This window comes from Oratosquilla oratoria, chromosome 44 (assembly GCF_046742065.1).
Source record: "Oratosquilla oratoria isolate Oo_2021 chromosome 44, ASM4674206v1, whole genome shotgun sequence".
In the NCBI taxonomy this organism is placed as follows: Eukaryota; Metazoa; Arthropoda; class Malacostraca; order Stomatopoda; family Squillidae; genus Oratosquilla; species Oratosquilla oratoria.
Genome location: NC_134820.1, coordinates 23,672,805 through 23,696,670, shown reverse-complemented (window position 1 = coordinate 23,696,670; position 23,866 = coordinate 23,672,805). Strand labels below are relative to the sequence as shown.

Genomic DNA, 23,866 nt, shown 5'->3' with positions numbered 1-23,866 from the left:
TGGCATAGATCACAGTGGCAACACTGTCGCATTGACCACAGCCGGCAGGCTGTTCCAATCTGTGACTATTCTATTGCTAAAGCGTTTTCCTCCTGCACATTCTAGACATCTTGTAGAGTATCTTAGTGTGTACGTTTGGTCCGATCCCCTCATACTTGATGAACATCTCACTTCATTATACTCCACTAAAAAAAAAAAAAAAAAAAAAAAAAAAAAAAAAAAAAAAAAAAAAAAAAAAAAAAAAAAAAAACGTCTTCACGGATTCTTTTGTACGCCAAAATTAGCCAATATATATATTTTTAAATGTTTCTTCATATGGCAAGCTCTAGTATTCGGTTCCTCTTGATACGTTTTTAGTCACATTGTGGTATTTATAGTATGAAGGGCAATCAAGGAAGGAAATCAACCCAGTGGTCCTAATCCTTTTTATTGGTTGAATCAGGCGAGAATGTAGCGAGCCTGAGGTCCTCGATCCAGTGTTAAGAGAGAAGGTCTTAGGGCTTGTAGATCCTCGATCCGATGTTAAGAGAGAGAGAAGGTCTCGGAGCTAGACGAGTTGTTGCTGTTGCTGGTGAAGAAGCTGTTCTGCCCTCCGTTCGTAGCGGCTCACAGTCAGACCCCGGTTTCTGACCAGTCTTCTGATTGGCCACCTTCCCTTTGGCTATGGGCCAATTGCGAGTCCTGGTGAGTGCGCGAGCTTCCGCTCGCGTTGGTGACGTCATCAGTCCCGGCTCTGCCTGCATGGGAGACGGTTGTCTCAGATACGGTCGGTGTTGGATAGAGCACCGACACTACAACATTTCTGTCCTTCCTCGTATATGAGAAGCATGCATGGTTAGCATAATCCAAGTGAGGTTACACAATAGTGATATATAATGCATTCAACTTTATATCATCTACTGTCACAAATGTCCTCCTAATAATTCTCACTATCCTATTAGCCTTATTGTTTTTCAACCATGTGTTCATCAGAATGTAAATGGTCACCAATTATTACTCCCAAATATTTTTCAGATTCTAGCTATTTTAATTTTTCCTTCGTCTTTTGTTCTCTCACATTCCCAACTCTCATAAAAGAACACTTTCTGCGATGGAACTTGAGTAACCATTTCCTTGGCCAGTTCTTCGCTCTTTCTAAACTTTCTTGCATCTTCTCACAATCTTCCTGATGCGTTATCCCCTTGAAAAGATTTATGCCCTCTGTAAGCAATATATACATATATACATACATACATACATATATATATATATATATATATATATATATATATATATATATATATATAAACATTTTATCCCACAGTCGGAAAAAGAAGACACTAATGTCGAATGTTCTGTATATTTCGATCACTAACTGTGACCCTCTTCAGCAGAATGAATACATAGTGGAAGACATATGCTTATATACAAAAATGTGAGGTGGGAAAAGGAACAAGCTCAGGTAGCGTGACCGATAATAGAAGGGGAACCAATACTGATCCTGAGGTACCCCATTTATAGCGTCCTTTATCTCTGATTGTTCACAATTCACCATCACACATTGTTTCTTTCAATGTAAAAATGAATGACTATCCAATCTAATATTTTTTCCATTAATGTTACAACTTCTAAGCTTCACGTGTAACCTTCTGTGAGGGACTGTATCAAATGCCTTCCTCAAGTCACAGTATACCTCACCTACCTTCCATTCTTTATCAATTGCCTCGATCTATTTACCCAACGCTTCTTTTAACTGTAACACTGTCAACTTCTATTGTAACTGTATTGCTTTTTATTGACTAAGTTACTGCCTGCCATGTTTCACTATATTTTCCTTTACAATTGATTTCATCATCTTGTTTATATATAACACTAGAGAGACTGATAGGTCTGTAATTACCAGGATTACTCCTGTCACCTTTCTTGAATATCGCAGTGATGCTGGCAATTTCCCATTCTATAGGAATTTGTCTTCTCTTCAAAGAGCCATTCAAAATTGTCCACAGCGGTTCCACTAGTACCTCAGAAAATTCTAACATTTCTCTCTGGTGCAATTATCAATATATCATCCTATGAAATATATACAGAGTTGATAGGGGCAGACTCGGTTAATCTCTACTTATGACAATTGACCTTGCGGTTCATCCATAAACACTGTGAACAAGAAAATCTCTCAGCTCCTCTACTTCTCTTTGTCGCTTGTAGTCTTTTCAACTTTGTCACCTCTCGTGTAGAGTTTTGTGATCCCTACTCATATTTTTTTCAAATTAATGCATTCAAAAATGGGTTACTTTTTTACATTCTTTGTTATAATCTGTTCTCTTGTTTTAACCACTTTACCTGGTTGTTTATAGTTTGTATACGCCACCATATACATGATGAGTAATATCACTCACTCACTCACCCCACTCACTCACTCACTCACTCACTTGTCCGCCCGACTGTCCGTCACCAAGCGCATCCTCTCAAACTTGCTGACTGGGCGGTTGCCGACTCAGCACTTCGTGCCCGTGCGACCGGCACTGCCAAGCAACAGACGTGCGAACGCACACGAGCATCCCAGTAACCACACAGACATAACACACAAAAAGACGTATATTAACAGCCACCCCCTGGATATATATATATACTAAGAATTATATTTAATGATGATTTGTAACCCCAGGATAGTAACCTTAATTAATGATTATGGTCTCGCATACACAAACTCTAAATGATAAGTGAGTATGGCAACTCGAGAAGTGATGACCTAATCGTTTCCGTAGTTTAAAAGTCAAGCGCGGACCTCCGAGAGGCGTCGGTCCGATGACACGTACAGAGACATTAAAATAGTGCACTGTGGTTTACAGAGTGATATTCAGATAGCTTGGAACTAATATCTCGACAGATAGACATAAACAAAATTATAGTGTTCAAGTTATTAAGTATTTATCATAATTGAAGAAGTGATTGACATTGTGTAAAATATAGAAGAAATTGTGAAGAAGTGAATTTGTTTAATAAATGAAAAAGGTGTTGCATAGAGTTTGGTGTTCCCCGCCTTAAGTTCTGTCTAATGTAACCTCCAACACCGATTGAGGATACAAGTTTACATTCACTCCGCTCCAATTGGCATTCTCTATTTTCAGTTTTGTTTTCCCCTGCCAATTCACTCAGTCTTTCCCATAAATTTTTCTTGGCGGAAATCAATAACAGAAAAAGTTGCTAAAAGCGATACTCAAACGTAGCCGCTGCGACTGCTTGAGATGCCATCTTTGTTTTGGTAGATGCGGAGGTCGTAGGGATTAAAGTATGATAAATTTGTCTATTCTAACCTAACCTACCTACCTAACCTATCGAATATAACATAATCTACATAACTTCCACTTAGTAATGCGGTACCTGTAATTCTAGAGGTCATCAGGGTCGTCGTCGTTGTCTTCGACCTCCGAATCTATCAAAACGAAGATGGCTTCTCAAGGAGTCGCCGCGACTATGTTCGTTTGTGTATCGCTAAGCAACGTGTTCTGTTATTGGTTTCCGCAAAGAAAAACATATATCACATTGGTGTATTATAATTAAAAAAAAGTATTTAATTTTCAGATTGTGAAGGTGTACACTTTAAAAATATACCGATATAAATTGTATACTGATTTGTTGATGCAAAAGACATCTTGTAACCTTAGTATTATTGTAAAACTTTTTTTTCCCTCTGACCTGGTCGTCATGCTTGATAATTGCAATATATTATAACATCACCGATAAAGAAATGGAGAACTGGAAAGCTTTCACAATTAGAAAGGTTCCACAAACATGTGTAAGTCGTGGATTGCACGCGTTTTGTGGTAAATGTTGATTTTGTGTGACAAAAAATCTTCCAAATATAAAGACCTATTTGTACCGTGGAAAGAAAATAGAGGAGGAAGCATTTGTAGAGAATTGAAACTAAAGTAATTGAAGTAAGCTGTTAGGCAAAAGAAAGGTTGTAATTCGTGGTGAACCTCCAAAATCTGTATAAGAAATACACGCGCAGTATGTGAACGAGATGGCTGACTGTAGCAAACATCCGCACCGCGGCGCTGTGAGCAATACAACCAGTGGTCTACGCTGTCGTGTTATGAAAAGTGATCAATTTCAGCTCGATAAGTTATACAGAGGTTTCTTGGAAATTCCCAACATTAGAGGAAGATGTACTGTAATTGGGAATGGAATTCATCGGTAGTTAAACGTGAATTGATAGCGAGATGAAAGTTGCCCATGATGGAACGGAGCTCTGCATCGCAATTTTACTTTATTGAGGAGAAAATAATGGAGTGCTAGTGGTAGGTTTTTAACAAACAACATTTGTAGTTATAATTAAACGCTTATCAAACTATTCATAATATTTCAAACTACTGTCACAGGAATTATTTATAGTTATATCCAAGTAACTGTTGCCTTAAATTTCTCTTCATACTCTCGCATTTATTCCATATTTCTCCGTAACGTATTGAAGGCTCAATAGATACCTAAACTGCTGAAATGATCAGGATTTGTCCCTCTTTCGGTGTGTGTGTTTGGGCCGAGACACAGAAATATGTTCAAGTTCAGTATTGATAAATTGTTGTTTATCGAAAGTCTTAGTGTAACGGGTACTGGGCAAAGTTCCTGTGGCTCATTGCAAGCATCCCAGCTGCATTACGTATGTTGCAGTGGCATATCCAGTACATACATATATATTGGGGGGTTAACCTGAATTTTGTAAATGTAGATGACGCTTTTAAAGAGATGTACTCTGTAGCATGAATAATATGATTTTGAATATAGATTGAAATATATGTTCTCATTTTAGTTTCTTTAAAAATATTGAGCAAAAGTAATACTTATTCTTATATTATTTAAAGATTTACCCTCAGTAATGTGTTGAAATACTTCCAATTATTATTCTCACTGAAGTGTTTTATAAAATGCTGAGAATTTTTTTGGCCACTGTATTACTTGTTTCTTCCATTTATCAAGGACCACGGGACCAGCATTTGCACAAAAAAGTAATATGACCAGTATGGAAACAATGATAGTTTGTCAACTGAAAGTTAAGATTGTCCTAACTGGAACTTGCCTAGAGTTTTCTCTAACCCGCGTGATATTAAATTAAACAAACAAGTAAACTCAGTTCAGGTGATTGGTGTTTTCGAGCGGTTCATGCTCCATGCGCGCCATCTGTCAGAAAGTTCGGAAATACGGCCTCGCCATTCTTGGGGATGCAGATATGAAGATGGTATAGGGAAAAATTAAGGTATCAGCAAAACGGAGTAATATTATTTTTTCCTGTGGGAAATTAATCTCCAATCACAAAAAGAAAAAGAAAAAATGCTGCATTAATTTGGTTTGTAGGGATTTCACAGAAGTCACTAAAATATCTGAATGGATAAAATGCATTCAATATTAATACGGAGTATGTGCGGGTGACATTAAAACAAATCAAATTGTATGTATCTATCTTTTATTTATTTTGACACGGGTTATTAAAAGACTGTATTTTCCTACAATGTAGAAATGAAAGCAGGAAGGTATACACTGTATATATATATATGCATATGTATATACACATAGAGGCTTTCGATTTTATTATACACAGGCAAATGCCTAAAACTAATTTCAAGTTGCGTTGGCTCTGCCCTGGTCGCAAGAGATCACCTTTGCTATACAAAATAAAGTTTTATATATATTTTTCTCAATATTCATATACGTCTATCTCTTTAATAGTTAAATATATTAGAAATAGGTCATAGATTTTTATGATAAATTTTTATTCAAATTCCATATTAAAAATAACCATATATTTTTTTCATCGGCCTGGCACTTTCAGTATAACGGGATCGGCTCCAGACGATTCTATTTTGTTTTGATGTGAACCTCTAGTCTGAGGTGGTTCCGATTGACCCGATCCCCTATCAATGGGGTTCAAATCGTCTGGCTGGGTAAAACGTAAAAAGAAAAAGAAAAAGAAAGATGATAATAATAACAAAAACACCACTGGGATTACTGAAGGCGCCAAGCTTGTAAATCGACATTTATCCGTCCGTGGAATACATTAATTCTTACCTCCTGAAATTATGCTTCACATTGAGCGACTCGCCAGGTGTTTTCTCCACCTTCCACCCACCCCCCACCCACTCCTCTAGCTCGAGAAGACTACAGATTTCGCCACACACTCATCGACGTCATTCTCTTCACTGATGACGTGCATATATATATCGACTCATGACGGGACGAGCAAGAGAGGCGAGGAGGTTACGAAGCTCTCACCTTTGCCCAGTGTGCTAGGAGATCAATTGCTGGTGGCAACCTCCAGTGGCCGTTGGGAATCGAACCTGGGTCCACATCGGTACGAGGTGAGCTCGAAATTCAATGCGTCACAGTGGCACACAAGATTTAGTATATATATGTATATATATATATATATATATATATATATATATATATATATATATATATATATATATATATTTGTATATATATGTATATATATATATACATATATATATATATATATATATATATATATATATATATATATATGTGTGTGTGTGTGTGTGTATATATGCACACACACACACACACACACACACACACATGCAGGCACACTTCGGGCCTTGAAAATCTCAGTGCAGCGCGTGACGTGAAGTTACGTGACACATGGGAACTGGGCGCGTTCCTCTGTGTTTTTCCTATATGCGTTCCCCGGTGTCCTGACTGGCATGACGTTGCTCAGGACGCCGAGGAACGCATATAGTAACGCACCGAGGAACGCGCCCCAGCTTTTAGTGTTACATACTCCTGTAGCTGTGGGCCATGGCGTTACCAGGTACCCAGGTAGTCAGCGTCAGGTATCCAGGGATACTTGGTACCATAGAGTGACGTCACGGGTTCCTAGGGTGCATACAAGGTAGTTCTCATCTCGTTATCTCGTGTGTGCCCTCCATTCTTATGTGTTGCTGTTCTTTCTTCGCCTTAAACACTAAACAGAATCAACGTGCATTCTCCCACTAGCTCTCCGTTTGTGACTCCCACGGGGCTAGACCCAGTACCCCCCACCCCCCACCCCCCGTCCACTCCTATAAGGTGTTTATGGACACCATTCAGTTCATTTCGAAAAATAACGATCAAGGTTACTCTTCATTTTCTCCCTGACGAAGGTTGATTATACTCGTAGAACAAAAATCATGCCATCACGAAAGAGGATGGAAAATTATGGAAAACTATTATACAGTGAAATCTAAGATTGAAGAACCAAATAGTTGACAATATTCATCAAAAGTAATATGTCTGCCAGGCTCACATCAACAAAGTATATTTTGTTTTCGGGTGCCATGTAGAAATTGGATCTACAAACGCAGGTATTGAGAAGTTTTCCTCACCCTTAGTAAACAGGCATTGTGACAGAGAATTGGTTCCCATCATAAAGGGCTGTGACTGCAGACGACAACTTAAACTTCCAAGGTTTCTGCCGTGAACAGTGCCGAAGTTGAACCAGCAATTTTCACTTATTAACGAACGGTCCCAAGCACCTATAACCACAACAAGGTTTAAATCAACGGTCCGTCTGAGAAGCGATTTGAAGATCTGAGAAGACGTGGCACCTCATGCAGGTTGGACATGGAACAGCGCATCAGACTGGAGATCAGGGCTGGGATTTATAAAGACGTAAGGATAAACGTGCTCTTACAGTTCATCTTCAAGATTTCAAGGTTAAAAGTTACATGGTAAACATCTACTCAAGTTCCTTACACCAAAACTTGTTCTAAAAATTCAAATTCTCCAAGCCAGTGTTTTTTTTTTACCTCTGGGGGGGTACTATTTAATTTACTGTTATCTCCCTAAAGTAATTTGTGAACTGTTGAAAAGTTAAATGTGGCCACCAAGAACTTTATTTTGTAGGTAACTTTTAGTTCTCAAAGTCTATGATAACATGAGCCCAGATATACAGCCACCTGACTGCTCGTCCATAAGCTCTGTCCACCACAACAGCATCCTCGTAGTGTCTGCAGACATGAGTGAGAATATTGTTCTCAGTGACAGACTATCATCCTTTGTCTGCAGAAGAAAACCACTTTCATACTGCTGGTTTGTCATCTGCAGACAAAAGGGGCATATGATGCTCTTGTGGTGGACGAAGCTATATACGGTTGACTGAGAGCCATGACATTTTTTGAAGCCTCAGATTTCAAGCGCAGTATAGTAATAAAACAAAGTAACACCAAGGTAATACTCGACGCCACAGAAACCTGCGTAGTACAGCACACGACGACCATCGATTTATAACCGTGCCAGGCAGCTTTGGCTACATGGACAACCCAGTACAATTAAGGGTTTTATCCCATGGATAGCTTGTGCTATGCAGGATTCGACATCATAAATCTCCCATACCATGCAGCACCAGGAGTGAAATCTTGACATCGCGAGTCTTCGATGTCACGCGGCAGTGAGCGCCTGACATCAGTATCGACAAGCTTTCGCGAGAGATTGATTATACAGACCCTCTGTTCGTCTAACGACCTGCAACAGTTGTAATGTTGACGACTACATGTTAACATCAACATTTAGATCGGTCAGTTATCTATTCTTAAAAACATTTGCAACTTTTAATCATATGGGGGAACTAGCACAAGAGCGTTTTTTATCGACCTTAAAACGTTTTGGCTTTGCAGGTCAACACTACATGCTAGAATCGCTGTGACCTTTGGAGACCAAGAAGTGTACAAAAATATAGAGGCAACAACGCTTATATTGACGCGCTTATGAGCGAATATGTGCATGGGTAGTTGGGTGAGCACATAGGGACGTGCATGGAAACGTTCTGGGTGGTGTTGGGTCGACTTGGGCTCTCCTCATCCGTCATGCTGGGTTCGGTAGTGGGTTTAGTGATGATTTTAAGTGGGTGGATGTATGGAGGGGTGCTGGGATGGGACGTTTCTGAGGGTCACTCGAACATGCATCGTAAAAATTTAGAAGTTTTAGCTCCATGGTAGGGTGGACTTGGAAAAGTTGGGAGATGGAGTGAATGGAGAATGAGTCGGATGAAAGTCAGGGCTGAGATGGTCGATAGAAGTAAGAAGGGGAAGGATTGGCCGATAAGATTAGTAGAAGTTGCACGGGAAAGGGTTTTGAAAACTTTGCCATTTTGTCCTTTCGATACGTTAATCGGATTGTCGAGGACGAGTTACCTTTCGTAAGAGCCAAGGAGGACCATCGCCCCCGCCTTTGCTCCTACTTGAAGGTCACACTTGGGTTTGACCTCTCGTCTGGGTGGGACCACAGATCCCTCTGTGACCGCGAGACGAAGGCTAAAACCTAGAAGCCTGACCAGCGACCCAACGCCATTGTGATCTCGAAGGATTGTTTCCAGAGCGAGGGAGAGAGAGGGAGGGGAACCGGCCGGGATAGAAGACTGCCTGGAACTCGTCAGCACTTTTCCTGATCTCCTTCCTGACTCACTCACCTCCGAGTCTCATTTCATATTTACTTTTTCTTTTCACATTTCACTTGCCTTTTTCCAGTGATTCCATGTTCCTACTTTTATGTTTCCATGCTCTCAGTTTGCTTACTCCTACGTAAGGGTATGCTCACAAAGAAACCGGTTTACCTGAACGGCCTCCGGCGTAAGCAGAAGAAAAACAGGACTTGAGCTACTTCCTTTAACGCGCTCGAGCTGCCAGCTTCTTCTGGACACGCCTCCTGCGTAGACTTGTTTCCTTTATGCACGCACCTCAAATTTAGCATGAATGAACCCATCGAAAACACGCAGCGGCTGAAGCAAAACAGACCATCTGATTCAGAATGTAAGAGCACGTGGAAGGTCTTTGTTCCAATCAAAAACCAGTTGCGGGCCTTTGTTCCTGAAGTCGCCCTCTCTATTGCGTGTGCCGTTAGGCGCCTGCCTCCTCCCACCGTCAGTGACCTCTTGTCACTTCTGACGTTTCTCTTCTCCCTCCTGGTACTACCTCCTCCCTTTCTCCCCACTGTTCATTCTCCTTCGCCGAGGTCACCTTCCACCTACCCCATCGAACTCTTGTCTCTTTTTTGTCGAGGTCCTACTTGTAGTTTTCTGGGACCCGACGCACTGTCCCCTGTGCGTCACCATACTCCGGCCTGCCCCGGTCCTCCTCTTCCTCCTCCTCCTCCTCGTCCACCTCCTCCACCTCCTCTTCCTCTTCCTCCCCTCTACCCTCCTCCTGCCTGACGATGGGCGTAGTGTCGTCTCTCTTGGTGCCAGAGATCCTGGCAGTGACGTTCGTGAAGGTCTGTTGCATTGCGCCGAAGACGGTGCTGTTCGCCGGCGCTGGCTGGCTGATGAGGGTCGAGTAAGTGCTCACCGGCTGGCTTTCCTTCGAGTGGCTCATCCCGTACAGGAAGTAGACCAGGAGACCTGTGTGAGGAGGAAGAACATCAAGGGATCAGATAGCTATCGGGAGATGTTGACGGAAGTGGATCTAGAGTGGAGGGTGCAAAGTCACTTCAGACTCGAAAGTTGGGTTATTTGCCGGGGTTTTGGGACTTGGGTCTGTGGACCAAATATAGTGTAAGGAGGACTGAACCGGCTGAGGTATAGTGATTGATAGGTTTGTGTGAGAATGTTGGTGGTAAAGATGACAGTTTGGATTGTCTAGTCACGCGTTTTGGCCTGCCCCGTCTCTCCCTCCCCATTCTCAACAGTTTTAGTCGACACAAGGTGATTTCTCTTTTCACACACGGCATTTTTGAGTGTCTTTCCATTGTGGAGATGTGGGGGAGGTGGAGGTAACCGACACCCACCCATTTTGTTCTGCCCACCACCAAGCGATCACATTATACTGAAGAAACCTTCATCATTAGGAAATTTAAGGGTAAGACTAAAATTAAAGAACATTAGTATTTTAGCATCAACAACCTGTGTTTCTGTCCTTAGGGTCACTATCTTGCCGGGAAGGTAGAGATATAAGGCGGGGTAGTAGAAATGAACAGCATTCTTTTTTGAAGGGAGACAGTGTCTAGTCATAAAAGAATCCGGAGTGATTTGGCCCATAGATGATGTCACTAATGCCCCTAAGATACTGATTGCAAAAAATTTATAGTTAATACTCCATACGGAGTTATATTAAAAAGTTATCATTCTGATTCCATACATGAAACACAGGGACCAACGGTGAGTTCCTGCATGTGATGGATCTGTAAGATGGACAGTGAAGCTGGCCATTTTTAAGATCCATCAACCCTCTCGCTTATATCAGGAGATGCAGCCCTGAGGGGCTGACACTTAGTCTCCGGACTGGGCCTAAGATCTCTCTCTCCCTCTCTCTCTCTCTCTCTCTCTCTCTCTCTCTCTCTCTCATTTTCAATTGTATTTCTTATACCTTTTTCACAAGTGAGAGCTGACAATCGACGATAGCTTCTTTCCTCCTACTAACAGTAGGTGACAGAGAAACAGTCCCACACTAATACAATACAGATAAGTCCAAAGTTTCTCCCCAGAGAGATCTGTGGGATGGTCAGCCACTGTGGAGCTACAGGCTCCCCACTTATTGAAACTTGAGCCAGCAATTGTTATTATTGAAAAAATATGTGACACCACCAGAACAGCCCTCCCCAGCCCCGAATCATCTCGCTCACTAAGACTTCCGTATTCACTCACCCAGAATCATCCAGATGACGAAGCGCACCCAGGTGAGGACGTTGAGGTGCGTCATGAGGGCCATGTTGAAGAAGATGGACGCCAGGGGAACGAACGGGACGAGAGGGACCTTGAAGGAGAGGTTGATCCCGTTCTGCTCGTGGCCCACGATCACCATCACGCCTGTGGAACGGACCAGAGGTTAGTAAGCGCCTTGTTTTCGCCACCTGCAGAAAGGGAACCGAATCACAAGAATAAGAGTGGTTGTTGTTGTTGCTGTTGTTGAGCAACTCCAGGTCAGAGATGATGGACCCCGCCACCTCGCAGGCTCCCGGCCAGATTCCCACGTAGGTTTCAACCCCCGCCCCAGTCTTGTTACAATTAGGAAATCATAGGGACGGAGCCTCCTTGGATCTCCTGCCGTGTAACCATTTCTCGGAGCAGCCACATCGACTCTCGAAAATCTAGCTAAGAGTCTTAGGGGATCGTCGTTCCCATGGGAGAGGGAATGCAGCCATTCATTTCCACACCCAAGTGTTGTAGATTTTTGGAATATGTTACCACATTTAATAAGTGGGACAACCCCAGTTTAGAGAGAGTAATAGGAAAAGTTTATTTTGTTTTTTCATCTTATAGGATAACTGGAGTACTCCTCTTGTGTGATGGCGGTCCATGGAATAGCCACTCTGATCTTGGGTACAACTTGTCTATACCTGAATTTTTAGAAGCTCTGCCAAGAGATTCGAACCCTGATCCGCGCCGACATAATCACAAAGCCAAGAAACTAGCAGCTGAGTCATGAACGACGCTTCAAAAAGAGTATTCGAGTCCCCGAGTACACTCTTCATAGCTACAGCAGACATAGTCTCATTTTCACCGAATTATCTCATTTAGGCAAACCCTTGGCATAGCTTCTAAAAGTTCAGTTTGTCCTAATAATACACAACTTGCCTATATCTGTTGTATTTCAGACGAGATTGACAAATTAAAGTTTGGCGACCGTGTCTCTCCCTCACACACACACACAAAGTGACTTGAAATTGTAACAGTTGTTATCCTTGTTCTGTGAGTGGTTAGTATTTATTATAAACACAGTCAACCCCTGATGGGTCGTGCAAGAGTAAGAGGGAGAAAGGGGAAAGCCTGTTAAATCAGAAGAGGAATGGCAATCACACGAATGATAGATATCGTTTATGCTCTCCACCCAAGGCGGCCCCGTCTTCAATTGAACAAAGCTACTTACAGCATCGTAAAAGAAAGAGAGAGAAAAAATGTAGATTAAGAAGTTTTCTTCTTCTTCAGAATTATACAAATAATACGTACCAAGAACCCTTTCCCCTCTTATTGAGGGTAGCTAGGTCAAAGCACACACTATATGCACATGACCCATATAACGCCCTTCCCGTCTCGACACCTCTTTGATGAAAAGTCGTCCCTGTTCCCCACCACACTACTCGGGTCGAAGGAAAAACACCGTTTCCGAACTAGAAGAGCATTTCCTAGCACCTGCGCCACAATGCCGCTTTTAAGTAATTATATTCTGACTAAAACCAAGGGATTCTATTCAGCTTCGGAAACGACAGCGTGGCGACAGGACTGGGGCTGTCTTGCCAACCACTTTGGTACTGTAGCGTCTTCAGCTGAAGAGGTGACACCGAAGTGGCGGAGGGGGGGGGGGGACGAAGGGATCGACTTGAAGAAAGAAAAAAAAAATCCTTCTGGTGCATAAGGCCAGATAGAGCTCTTCTGCCTGGTTCTTCCACTATAGACGACCCCGTCCTCGAGTATTACTCTAACTTACACGTCGCGAGGATGAGCAGGAGGAAGACGACGAGGCAGACAGCCCAGGCCTGCGGCGAAGGGCCCAGGAACCCGTTGCCCCACTGCAGGAGGGAGCTGAGGGAGGCGCTCACTACGGTGAAGACGACCACGGCGAAGGCGACCATGCTCCCTGCCTCCCGCTGTCCTACAATCCACACGATCCAATGGAAGGACGGTCGGAGTGTGCCCCCCTCTCGGAAGAACTGGACGAAGGGCGAGGAGGAGGAGGAGGCAAGGGTTGCACGGCCGTGGGGGGAAAAGAAGAGGAAAAGGAGAAATAAAGATTAGTCCAATCTCCAACTGACTTTGATCGTTTCAGTAAGGGTCATAAGCATTTTGCTGTACCCAATACCAAATGATTTGGTCAGGTTCAGGGGAATGCGTAACAAAATGCTGCACGCTAGGCATTCGAAGATCTATATTACAACAGTGTGAATGTTTGGTTTACGAAAGTATTTTCACTTTATACGAAAATATGCTCCAAATTTGTGAGGGATTTACGCACACGACTGCACGCTAAGCTACAGCAAGCTCGTATTACCTGACTGTATCTGATGTCGACTTGTAGGGTGTGTCTCTACCTACCTTGGAGTCCTCATCTCCAGGCGACGTGGGCGTCTTGAGGGCGGGCGTGATGGAGCCCGTGGGAGAGGCACCACCCACAAGCCCGCTCCTGGAAGAGTCATAAGATGCCGTCAGCTATTTCGACCCATCTATCCATCCATCCAACCATCCCACTTCGCCACGAGTGTATGTTTGAAACTTTGCCGGTCGTCACGTATAATTTTGTTAAATATTTAAGTTAGAGAATATCAGTGTATGATGGAAGTCAAAATGTAACTCATGAAATAGTGTAAATATATGCATGTGCGGCCAATTTGAACTGTATATCTCGATATAGAATTATACCATTAACCATATATGGGGCCCACATAATTTACAAGGAAATTTACAAACAGAAAGAAAACTAATGACAGTTAGTGGATGAGCCCAACAATCTCGTTCCGTGTTGAGGTGACCCGAACCTCCAGGAGGATAATGAACAGCAACACATAACGTTGAGAACCTTGCCTCGGTCTCGCCGGGCATGCGCAGTCCCAAAATCGTTTTCAAGCCACGTGTCTTCCGTAGACCTTCCCAGGTAGTAATGTTTCGTTCTTCTATATCAGATACATTGGTAAACGCCAGTATTTCCATCCAGTTTACGATACATTTTCTTTATCTACTTATCTTCCTTTTGATTTTACGTCATAAGTGGCGCGGAAGTAAACGTTAGTGAGAAACGACATTTGACTCGATGATAATGACGATTATAACGATTAATGGTAACGCCGGTAGTAATGAGGATAATAATAATGTTATTAATAGCGATAATGTCAGTAATCTATAAACTGATAGCCGGCCGAATATGTTGCTGAAAAAAGAGTGTATATCATAGAATCTAATGGATCTCTAATGGGAATAGAATCTAATGGATCTCTAATGTAAATGCCATAGAAAATGGACGCATTCAATATACCAAACTTAGAAAAACATCGAAATTTCCACAACTCCCCATCATAAACTTTTAGTAATCTCAAATCACTTGAAAACATTGCACAATAATAGCGACCATAACAACAATTCGACATTTATGTTGATAGATATATGATGTCACTTAACTGTTAGATCATCACAAGTGGGATGACTAATAGTAATGATGAATGTCATAAAAATAATGATAATAGTGATAATAATGAGAATAATGATAATAATGATACAATAATGATAATGATAATTATAGTAATAATAATAATAATGATAATGATAATAATGATAATAATAATAATAATGATAGTTAATAATAATAATAGTAATAATAATAGTAATAATAATACTGATAACAGTAAAAATAATAATAATGATAATGATAATAATAATGATAATAATAATTATAATTATAATAATGATAATAAGGTAAATCTTTAGTTTCGACCATGGGAGTAATATAGCAATAGAAAATTAAATATTAATTTTGTAAATTAAAATGTATCAACGTAATATGCAATTTTGTGTGTGGAAATGAAAATAAAAATACCTTGCTACAAGCTAAATATGCTAATGAACGAAGTCGGTAGCATAGGATATCGGGACGCCATGTTTGTTATGGTAGATGCCGACGTCGAAGAAATAAAAGGATGATAAATTCGTCTAAGGTAAACTAAACTAACCTAACCTAACCGGTAAATCTTTAGTTTCGACCATGGGAGGAATATAGCAATAGAAAATTAAATATTAATTTGTATACTCCGCAAGCTGAGAGTGGTTGAAAAGCCCGCCAACGTCTCTCACGACGACGACAACGAGGACGAGCCGGATGACATCTAATTTGCAGGTAATGATTTATTAAACACAGGTTAGGTTAGTTTAGTTTACCTTAGACGAATTTATCATCCTTTCATTTCTTCGACGTCGGCATCTACCATAACAAACATGGCGTACCATTCGTCGTACACGACTTCGTTACTTAAGAAATCTGTTTTAGCACCTTTTATGTTTTTCATTTCCGCACACAAAATTGCATATTACGTTGATACATTTTAATTTACAAAAATGATATTTTAATTTTCAAATGCTATATTCCTCCCATGGTCAAAACTAAAGATTTACCAATAATAATAATAATAATAATAATAATAATAATAATAATAATAATAATAATAATAATAATAATAATAATAATAATAATAATGATTGTTTCCTCATTTTCACAGACTGGAAACCCGCAGTTCAGCAATGACTGACAGCGGTATATGGGGTCTCCTATAGATCTTTCTGGAAAGACACTTTGGCCAGTTGTCTGTGCTACATAAGCGTGGTACGATTTCTGTGTAATAATACGAGAAAAGTGCAGCCATTGGTTGTTAGCCCTCCTTATGTCGTAATGCAGAGGAAATACAAAATTAACCGAAATCTTGGCCTCAGTCCTGATATCGAATACCAGCCCCTCGGGTCTGCACCTCCAGATGGAGGTGACAGATGGTTATTGACGGGATCTGACAGGGACATGATTCTCTCCTGACGCCCGTCTCACGGGACGGTGGGATAAGGACGACAATAAGCGCTCTGCAATCACAACCTGGCAACACCCATAGTGAACATCCTCTGCTCTGGCTAGCCTGCCGCAAGGCGATTTTCATCGGCTTGAAAGCCGACTTTGAGCAACATTGGGATCAGTACCCTATTGCCCTGAGTCTACCCACAACCTGATTAAAATCACCAGGCGCAGTCTGAGCAGAACTCACGATGCTGAGTTGAAGGGATCAGGAGAGGGAGAAAAATCCCCCCTCCCCCTTCCCTCCTCCCCCCCTTGCGCCTCTAGAGGAACCGAACCACGAGATCACGAGATCGATAAGTGGGAGACGGAGAACGGTAGGAGGAGGAGAGCTGGGGGGAGGGGGATGGTGTCTGCGAAGGAGGAAATAGGAGGGTGGGATAGAAGGTAGACACGAGGGAATGGGGGAGGGGGGAAGGGAGGGAGGGAGGGAGGGAGGGATAATTATTATTATTATCATTTTTATTATATATATATATATATATATATATATATATATATATTTATTTTTTTTTTTTTTTTTTTTTTTTTTTGTGAAATGTCACTTCCGCGGGATCTTGGCTGACCTGGAGGCCGGTCTGTAGCGAAGAATAACGACGGAGGCGCTGACGATGGTGTAGGCCATCAGGGTCCCGATGCTCATGAACTCGACGAGTTTCTCGATGTCGAAGAGGAGGGCGATGACGGCGGAACAGAACCCACAGATCGCCAGGTTCAGGATGGGTACCTACAACAAGGGAGGACATGGGATCATTACTGTACATCATATGTTTCTGTGCGTTCATATGTGTGTGCACATCCACAGCAAGGCCGCAGAAAAAGAGAAGACGGAATGAAGTCCCTTCGGGCTGCGTCAAATTATTTTTTCACATATACTCCCTAACCCCCATCCCCCACCCACTCCCTTTCATGCATCACAGCATCGTCCATACACAACCATTCTCCATTCACCCCTATCTTCTGTCTACTCTCGTCCTTCCTCAACAGACATTCCCCTCTTTCCCAATGCCCCTTTTACTCCACCCATCCATCTAATCCTTGGTCGCCCCCTCATGTTCACTCCTTGTACCTCTGCCTTCCACACCTCTTTTACTAATCTTTCTTCACTCATTCTTTCCATGTGTCCAAATGATCTCAAAATTCTTTTATCAACCCTATCTCCCAACTCCCTTTCCACTCCTGTTCTCCTCCTCACCTCCTCGTTTCTCACTCTATCCAGCCTAGTAACTCCTATCATACTTCTCAGGCACCTCGTCTCAAACACATTCAAAATCCTCCTCTCTTCCTCTCTTATGTTCCATGTTTCTGCCCCGTACAGTGTTGTCAGCACAATCACTCCTTCATACAATCTCCTTTTAGCATCCATTCCCAAATGTCTATTTCTTATTACACTTTTTAATCCCCCAAGGTATTTACTTGCTTCTCTCAATCTACATTCTACCTCCACCTTCACTCCTCCCTTTCCCGCCACATTCGCACCCAAGTATCTAAAACTATCCACTTCTTCCAGCCTCTCTCCCTTAATACTCATTTCCAGTCTGGTACCACTTTCTCCCCTTGTACATCTCATCACCTTACTTTTACCCACATTTATCTTCAACTTCCTCCTTTTGCACTCACACACCTTCCCAAACTCCGTCACTAACTTCCTCAATCCCTCCTCTTATTCCGCTGCAAGCGCAGTGTCGTCAGTAAACAAGTGGATTATCTCCCACTTTTCTCTATTTCCTTTAACCATCCCATCTCCAATCCCTGACCCATTACCCTTGCATTTACCTCTCGCACCACCCCATCCATGTATAAATTGAACAGTCAAGACGACATAACACATCCCTGACGAAGTCCCACCTTTACCTCAAACCTCTCACTCCCCATTTTATTTATTCTAACAAAAGATCTACTACTCTCGTAAAAACTCTTGACTGCTCTTAACAGCTTTCCTCCTATCCCATATATCTGCAGTACCTCCAGCAGTGGCTGCCTGTCTACCCTGTCATAAGCCTTTTCCAGACCCATAAAGGCCCAAAAAACATCCTTGCCTTTTCCTATAGCTTTCTCACATATTTGTCTTACCATAAAAATCTGATCCACACAACCCCTACTTGTCCTGAACCCACACTGTTCCTCGCCAATTACTCCCTCTGTTCTTCTCCTAATCCTCCCAATTAAAACCCCTCCCATAAGCCTTCTCAATCACACTCAACAGACTAATCCTTCTGAAACTGCTACACTCACACTTGTCTCCTTTTCCCTTGTAAAGTGGAACTATACAGGCACTCCTCCAGTCCTCTGGCACTTTACCCTCTCTTAAACAAACATTAAATAACCTCACCATCCAGTCCACCATTACTGTATCTCTCTCTCTCTCTCTTATTTTTTTTTTTTATATATATATTTTTTTTTAGACATTCTGCATGACACCCATCTAACCTAGGTGCCTTACCTGCTTTCATCTTCTTAACAACTGGCTTTACCTCATCTTTTCTTATGTCTCCTCTATTTTCCTCACACATCACTGTCATTTTTAGCGCTACCCACTGCAGTTACCTTTCTCTCCCTATCCTCCTTCACATTTAGCAACTCCCTAGAATACTCTCCCCATCTTCCTCTTACTGCCGTCTCTTCCATTATCATCTGTACATCTGCAACTTTAACTTTTCTTCTATACTTGAACCGCTTCATCTTCCTCTCTTAATTTCTTTCTAAAGCATATTTTTATTACTTTCAAAAATTTCTGTCATACTCTTACCCCATTTCACATCTGCCCTCCTCTGCCTCCTTTATCTTATGCTTTGCTTCTCTTCTCTCTTTTTTTTTTTTTTTGTGCCTTTCATATGATTTTCTCGTCCTATTTTGTAACCACTCTGTGAATGCTCGCTTCTTCTCCTCTACAACCTTCTTTGGTTCCTCATCCCACCCTTCCTTCTATTTCCTCCCTTCCTCCTTGAACCATCCCCATTCCTCCTCCATTCCTAGTTCTACTCTATCCTTCACTCCCTCCCAATCCTTGTTCTACTCTTTCCTTCACTCCCTCCCACTCCTAGTTCTACTCTATCCTTCACTCTCTCCCACTCCTCTTTCATCTTCTTCTTATACTCCTTCTCCTTTACTTTCTCATTTAAGAAGTTTACTTTATGCAATTCCCTACTTTCTGTCCTTTTCTTCTTTCTCCATCTATCCTCCACTCTCAACTTACCTTCCACCAGAAAAATATCCCCTTTGGTGGCTACAGGAAAAAAGGGTGCCTAATCCTATCCCCGTCCCTTTTTTGTCACCTCTTACAACTCCAGTGGAAATACTTGGTGGCAACATTCTTTTCCCTTCACCACAGGGTTCGGCGAAATGAGAAAATGAATATTCAGAAAAGTGGTACAGGACAGTAACAAGAGTCGGGGACAGCATAATGGAGGGACAGTCGCAATATAATAAGTGTCATTTCTCTATGAATAGATATCTCCTCTACCACAGACAATATGATGTGTGGCCCTGGTGGGCGCCTCATATAGACCCTAAAGTATCAGCTGCGTTTTATTTAGCAGTTTTTAACCTCTCAATAACATGCAGCCAATACCCCAGACGGTTATGTATTATGTACATATATATAAATATTACATGTATGTATGTATATATACGAAGAAAGTAAACGCTGGACTTGTCGAAAAAAAAAAACAATATTCCTACGATTCGAACACTGCCTGGCGTTCGTCTTCAGGGATATACAGAGATAGCACCGGGAACCAATATAAAGGGGGAAGTGTTCCGGCCTGGGAAAGGTCTCCCAAGCGACCATTACTCACCAGACAGTACATTCATCACCACGTAGGACACCACAAAAAAAAAAAAAACATATCAATACAATACGCATAGGTATACATATACACATACATATACACGTATATCATAACCTGTAAAACTAAATATAGAGGAATAGATCAATATAGAAAATGAATATAAAAACAGAAGAGACAAAATAGTCCAGTAGAGTAAATAAAAAATCAAATGCAAATCAGAAGCAGCGTATAAATGTCAATGAACAAAAAACAAAAATAAGGGACAATGATGAAGCCCAGAAGTGATTTTTTTTTTTTTTTTTTTTTTTTTATGGTGTCTTACCTGGCGAGTAACGGTTGCCTGGGAGACCTTTCCCAGGGCCGCACACTTGCCCTTTAATATTGATTCTCTTTGCTGTCTGTATATCCCTGAAGACGAACCTCGGACAGTGTTCGAAACGTAGGGATAAACTTATTTCGACGAGTCCAGCGTTTACTTTCTTCGTCTATACAATGGTTCCTTTACTCCAGCTCTTCACACACACACACACACACACACACACACACACACACACACACACACACTATATATATTATATATATATATATATATATATATATATACACATACACACATGTATATACACACACACACATATATATATATATATATACATATATACACACACACATATATATATATATACACACACACACACACACACACATATATGTATATATATATATATATGTATATATATGTATATATATATATATATATATATATATTGCCGTTTGTATGACGTCCGTCCCCCCTCCCCTTCACTCGTCCCCGATGTTATCTCCGAGGACAGAAACGCTGTCTATCATTGACAAATTAAATAACAACATATATGTCCAGGTGATGTGAAATGACCACAGAGACTGTCTTAGGGACGAGCTTTATGTTTAAGGGAGATGCCCTTGGTAGCTTGAGACCCTAAGTAAGGATTTGACTTGCTCAGGACATATGGAGAGTGAGGAGTATGCCCAAAGGACGCCGCCATGGTATGTTGGTGGATGTGAAGGAGTGTGGGTGGACGGGCGGACCTCCTCGTCAACTCACCTGAGTCTTGTTGTTGACCTTCGCCAGCCATGAGAAGAGGAGACCATCGGTGGCCATGGCGTAGACGCATCGCGGCAGGCTGAACAGGGACCCGAAGAGCGTCGTTGTCATCCCACAGAGAGCGCCGATGCTCACGACGTACTGCGCCCACGTCACGCCCAGCTGGGCAAAGGCGTCTGGCAAGGCGGCGCTTGGGTTGAGTTTCGTGTACGGCACCATGAGCGTGAGCGTGGCGGCCACCAGGATGTAGCTGAGCGTCACGACGGCCATGGACACGAGCGTGGCCACCGGGATGGACTTGGCCGGCTCCCGGGCTTCTTCTCCTGACGTGGCGATGCTGTCGAAACCGACGAAGGCGTAGAAGCAAGCGGCAGCGCCCGCGAGGACACCCGAGAACCCGTAGGGCGCGAAGCCCCCCGGATGTTTCCAGTTCTCGACGTCGGCGTAGCAGAGGCCGAGGATGATGACGAAGGTCATGACGCAGAGGTTGATGAGCGTGAAGACCGAGTTGAAGTAGGTGGAGCCCTTGACCCCAAGGGAGAGGAGCCCGCAATACACGAGCGTCACGACGAAGGCCAAGAAATCCGGGTAATGCGCCAACACCGGGTCGTGCATTTCCCCGAGGGCGGTGATGGTGGCGTTCCTGAGGGCTCCGCCCAGCATGCTGTCCACTGCACCCGACCACGCTCGAGCCACACTCGCCGCGCCTAAGAACACGAAACACATGATTAGGCAATTAACACAACCAAAGCAATAGGCACAGCAGATGGATAAAATAGATAGGACCCCAAAAGTAAAAATCCTTTCCAGTATAGTTCAATGATGTAAATGCAGTGAGGTCATTGTTAACAATAACGCCACCGGAAAAATACCAGGTACTTGTCAGGTTCCATGGGAATGCAGTAGACCAACGTCGACGAAGACGTGGCTAGGGATTCGTCATAGTTGACAGCATTAGGTGCACTCGTTTGAATACACGACTTAAGATAAATAACTAAACCACACGTGATTAACTCTAATCAGATTTTGTATTCAAGTTCATATGTTTTGCAGTCAGAAGTTATTATTCTTACAGTCGAATAAGGTATAGATAAATAGAAGACAACTTATGTAATTCTTTTAGGTTAGGTCTACGCTAAGACTTGAACATACTCAAACAATTACTTCCTCCATCTTCCTCCCTACTCCCTATCCCGTCCCCTTCCCGACATGAATGTTGATTGTATAATTTTTATGCAATCATTATTTTTGTGACTTTAGTGAAACCCCATACGAACCAAGTACTCAGCATTCTTTTATTATTGTAAAATAGTCTTTACACAAAAAAAGAATGTTGATTACTATTAACTCCTAATATCCTTCCACTCTGTTGCCTAGCTTGATTCTATCCTTGACCACCTGTATGATTCCCCATTCGGTGCGATATTGTCTCCAAGGGTAAAAGAGCTGATTAGTGCTAATTATGTTACTCTTTACCCCGCCCCACACCACCTCACCGATCATGTGCTCCAGGATGATGTTCCAGCCAATGACGAAGGCCCAGAACTCGCCGATGGTGACGTAGGTATACACGTAGGCGGATCCGGCCTTCGGCACCCGCGCCCCGAACTCAGCGTAGCAGAGGGCAGCCAAAAGGGAGGCAAGGCCCGCCAGCAGGAAGGAGAGGACGATGGCGGGACCGGCAGTGTCCTTGGCCACGGCGCCCGTTAGGACGTAGATGCCCGCACCCACCATGTGCCCGATACCTGAAGGTAAAAGGTGACGTGAAGTAAAGTGATAGGGCAATACCTGAGGCGTTCAGTAACACGTTGCTAACATGGTAGAGGTTTTAACTCACATCATACCAGAGCTAAAATAACATATATCCATATTTGTTCATTATGTAGTTCATGTCTACACAGAGCAGTTTCTTTGTGATAATTTTTTGGTTAATATGATTGTCTACAACAACGAAAGATGTACTTGTTAGTTTTCATGATCAATGTATCACGTTCGAATGTCCAAAGTATGACGTAATGTCACATGTACACGTCATATTAACCTTGGCATTATGGCAGACAACAGTTTTGACAAATATATTTGCAATCAATCCTATAAGTGGTACTTGATTTTTTTTTCAAGATAAAACCAATCGACAAGAGATTTTTTACGACAGTATATGATTACTTTTCGATTTCGTAATCTAGTTTGATCGAAAATACATTTGTTGCCTATTAGACTGCTCATTGCACATACAGATATATGCCAAGTATTTTAACTGATTTTAACGAATACTTACTGCTCTACCTAGTCCTCACATGTTCTTTTTATTTATTCAACAGGAGTTGCACTTGAACAAAATTAAAAATTAATCTAAAACCAATTGATAAATCTTACATAATATCGACTCCTGAAAATTGACCTTTATTTTGTTCACAGCGTTATAAAAAATAGAAAATGAAGAACGAACTTCATCTTTAAATTCTAGACTAAATATATAGATCTGCCCC

General features: G+C 42.0%; 1 protein-coding gene across 3 annotated transcripts in view; it reads right to left on the bottom strand.

The window, feature by feature from the left end:
- Positions 1-7,769: 7,769 nt before the first annotated feature.
- LOC143022239 (cationic amino acid transporter 4) overlaps positions 7,770-23,866 on the bottom strand; it is an 89,686-nt gene continuing 73,589 nt past the window's right edge. For all 3 annotated transcript variants that reach the window (XM_076180361.1, XM_076180362.1, XM_076180364.1), the window contains exons 3-9: positions 22,874-23,122; positions 21,378-22,084; positions 17,069-17,229; positions 13,994-14,081; positions 13,389-13,611; positions 11,609-11,770; positions 7,770-10,366 (exon numbers count right to left, since the gene is read on the bottom strand). In XM_076180361.1, coding sequence (XP_076036476.1) covers positions 10,032-10,366; positions 11,609-11,770; positions 13,389-13,611; positions 13,994-14,081; positions 17,069-17,229; positions 21,378-22,084; positions 22,874-23,122 — 1,925 coding nt within the window. In that variant the 3' untranslated portion in view covers positions 7,770-10,031. The remainder of the gene's footprint in view (positions 10,367-11,608; positions 11,771-13,388; positions 13,612-13,993; positions 14,082-17,068; positions 17,230-21,377; positions 22,085-22,873; positions 23,123-23,866) is intronic.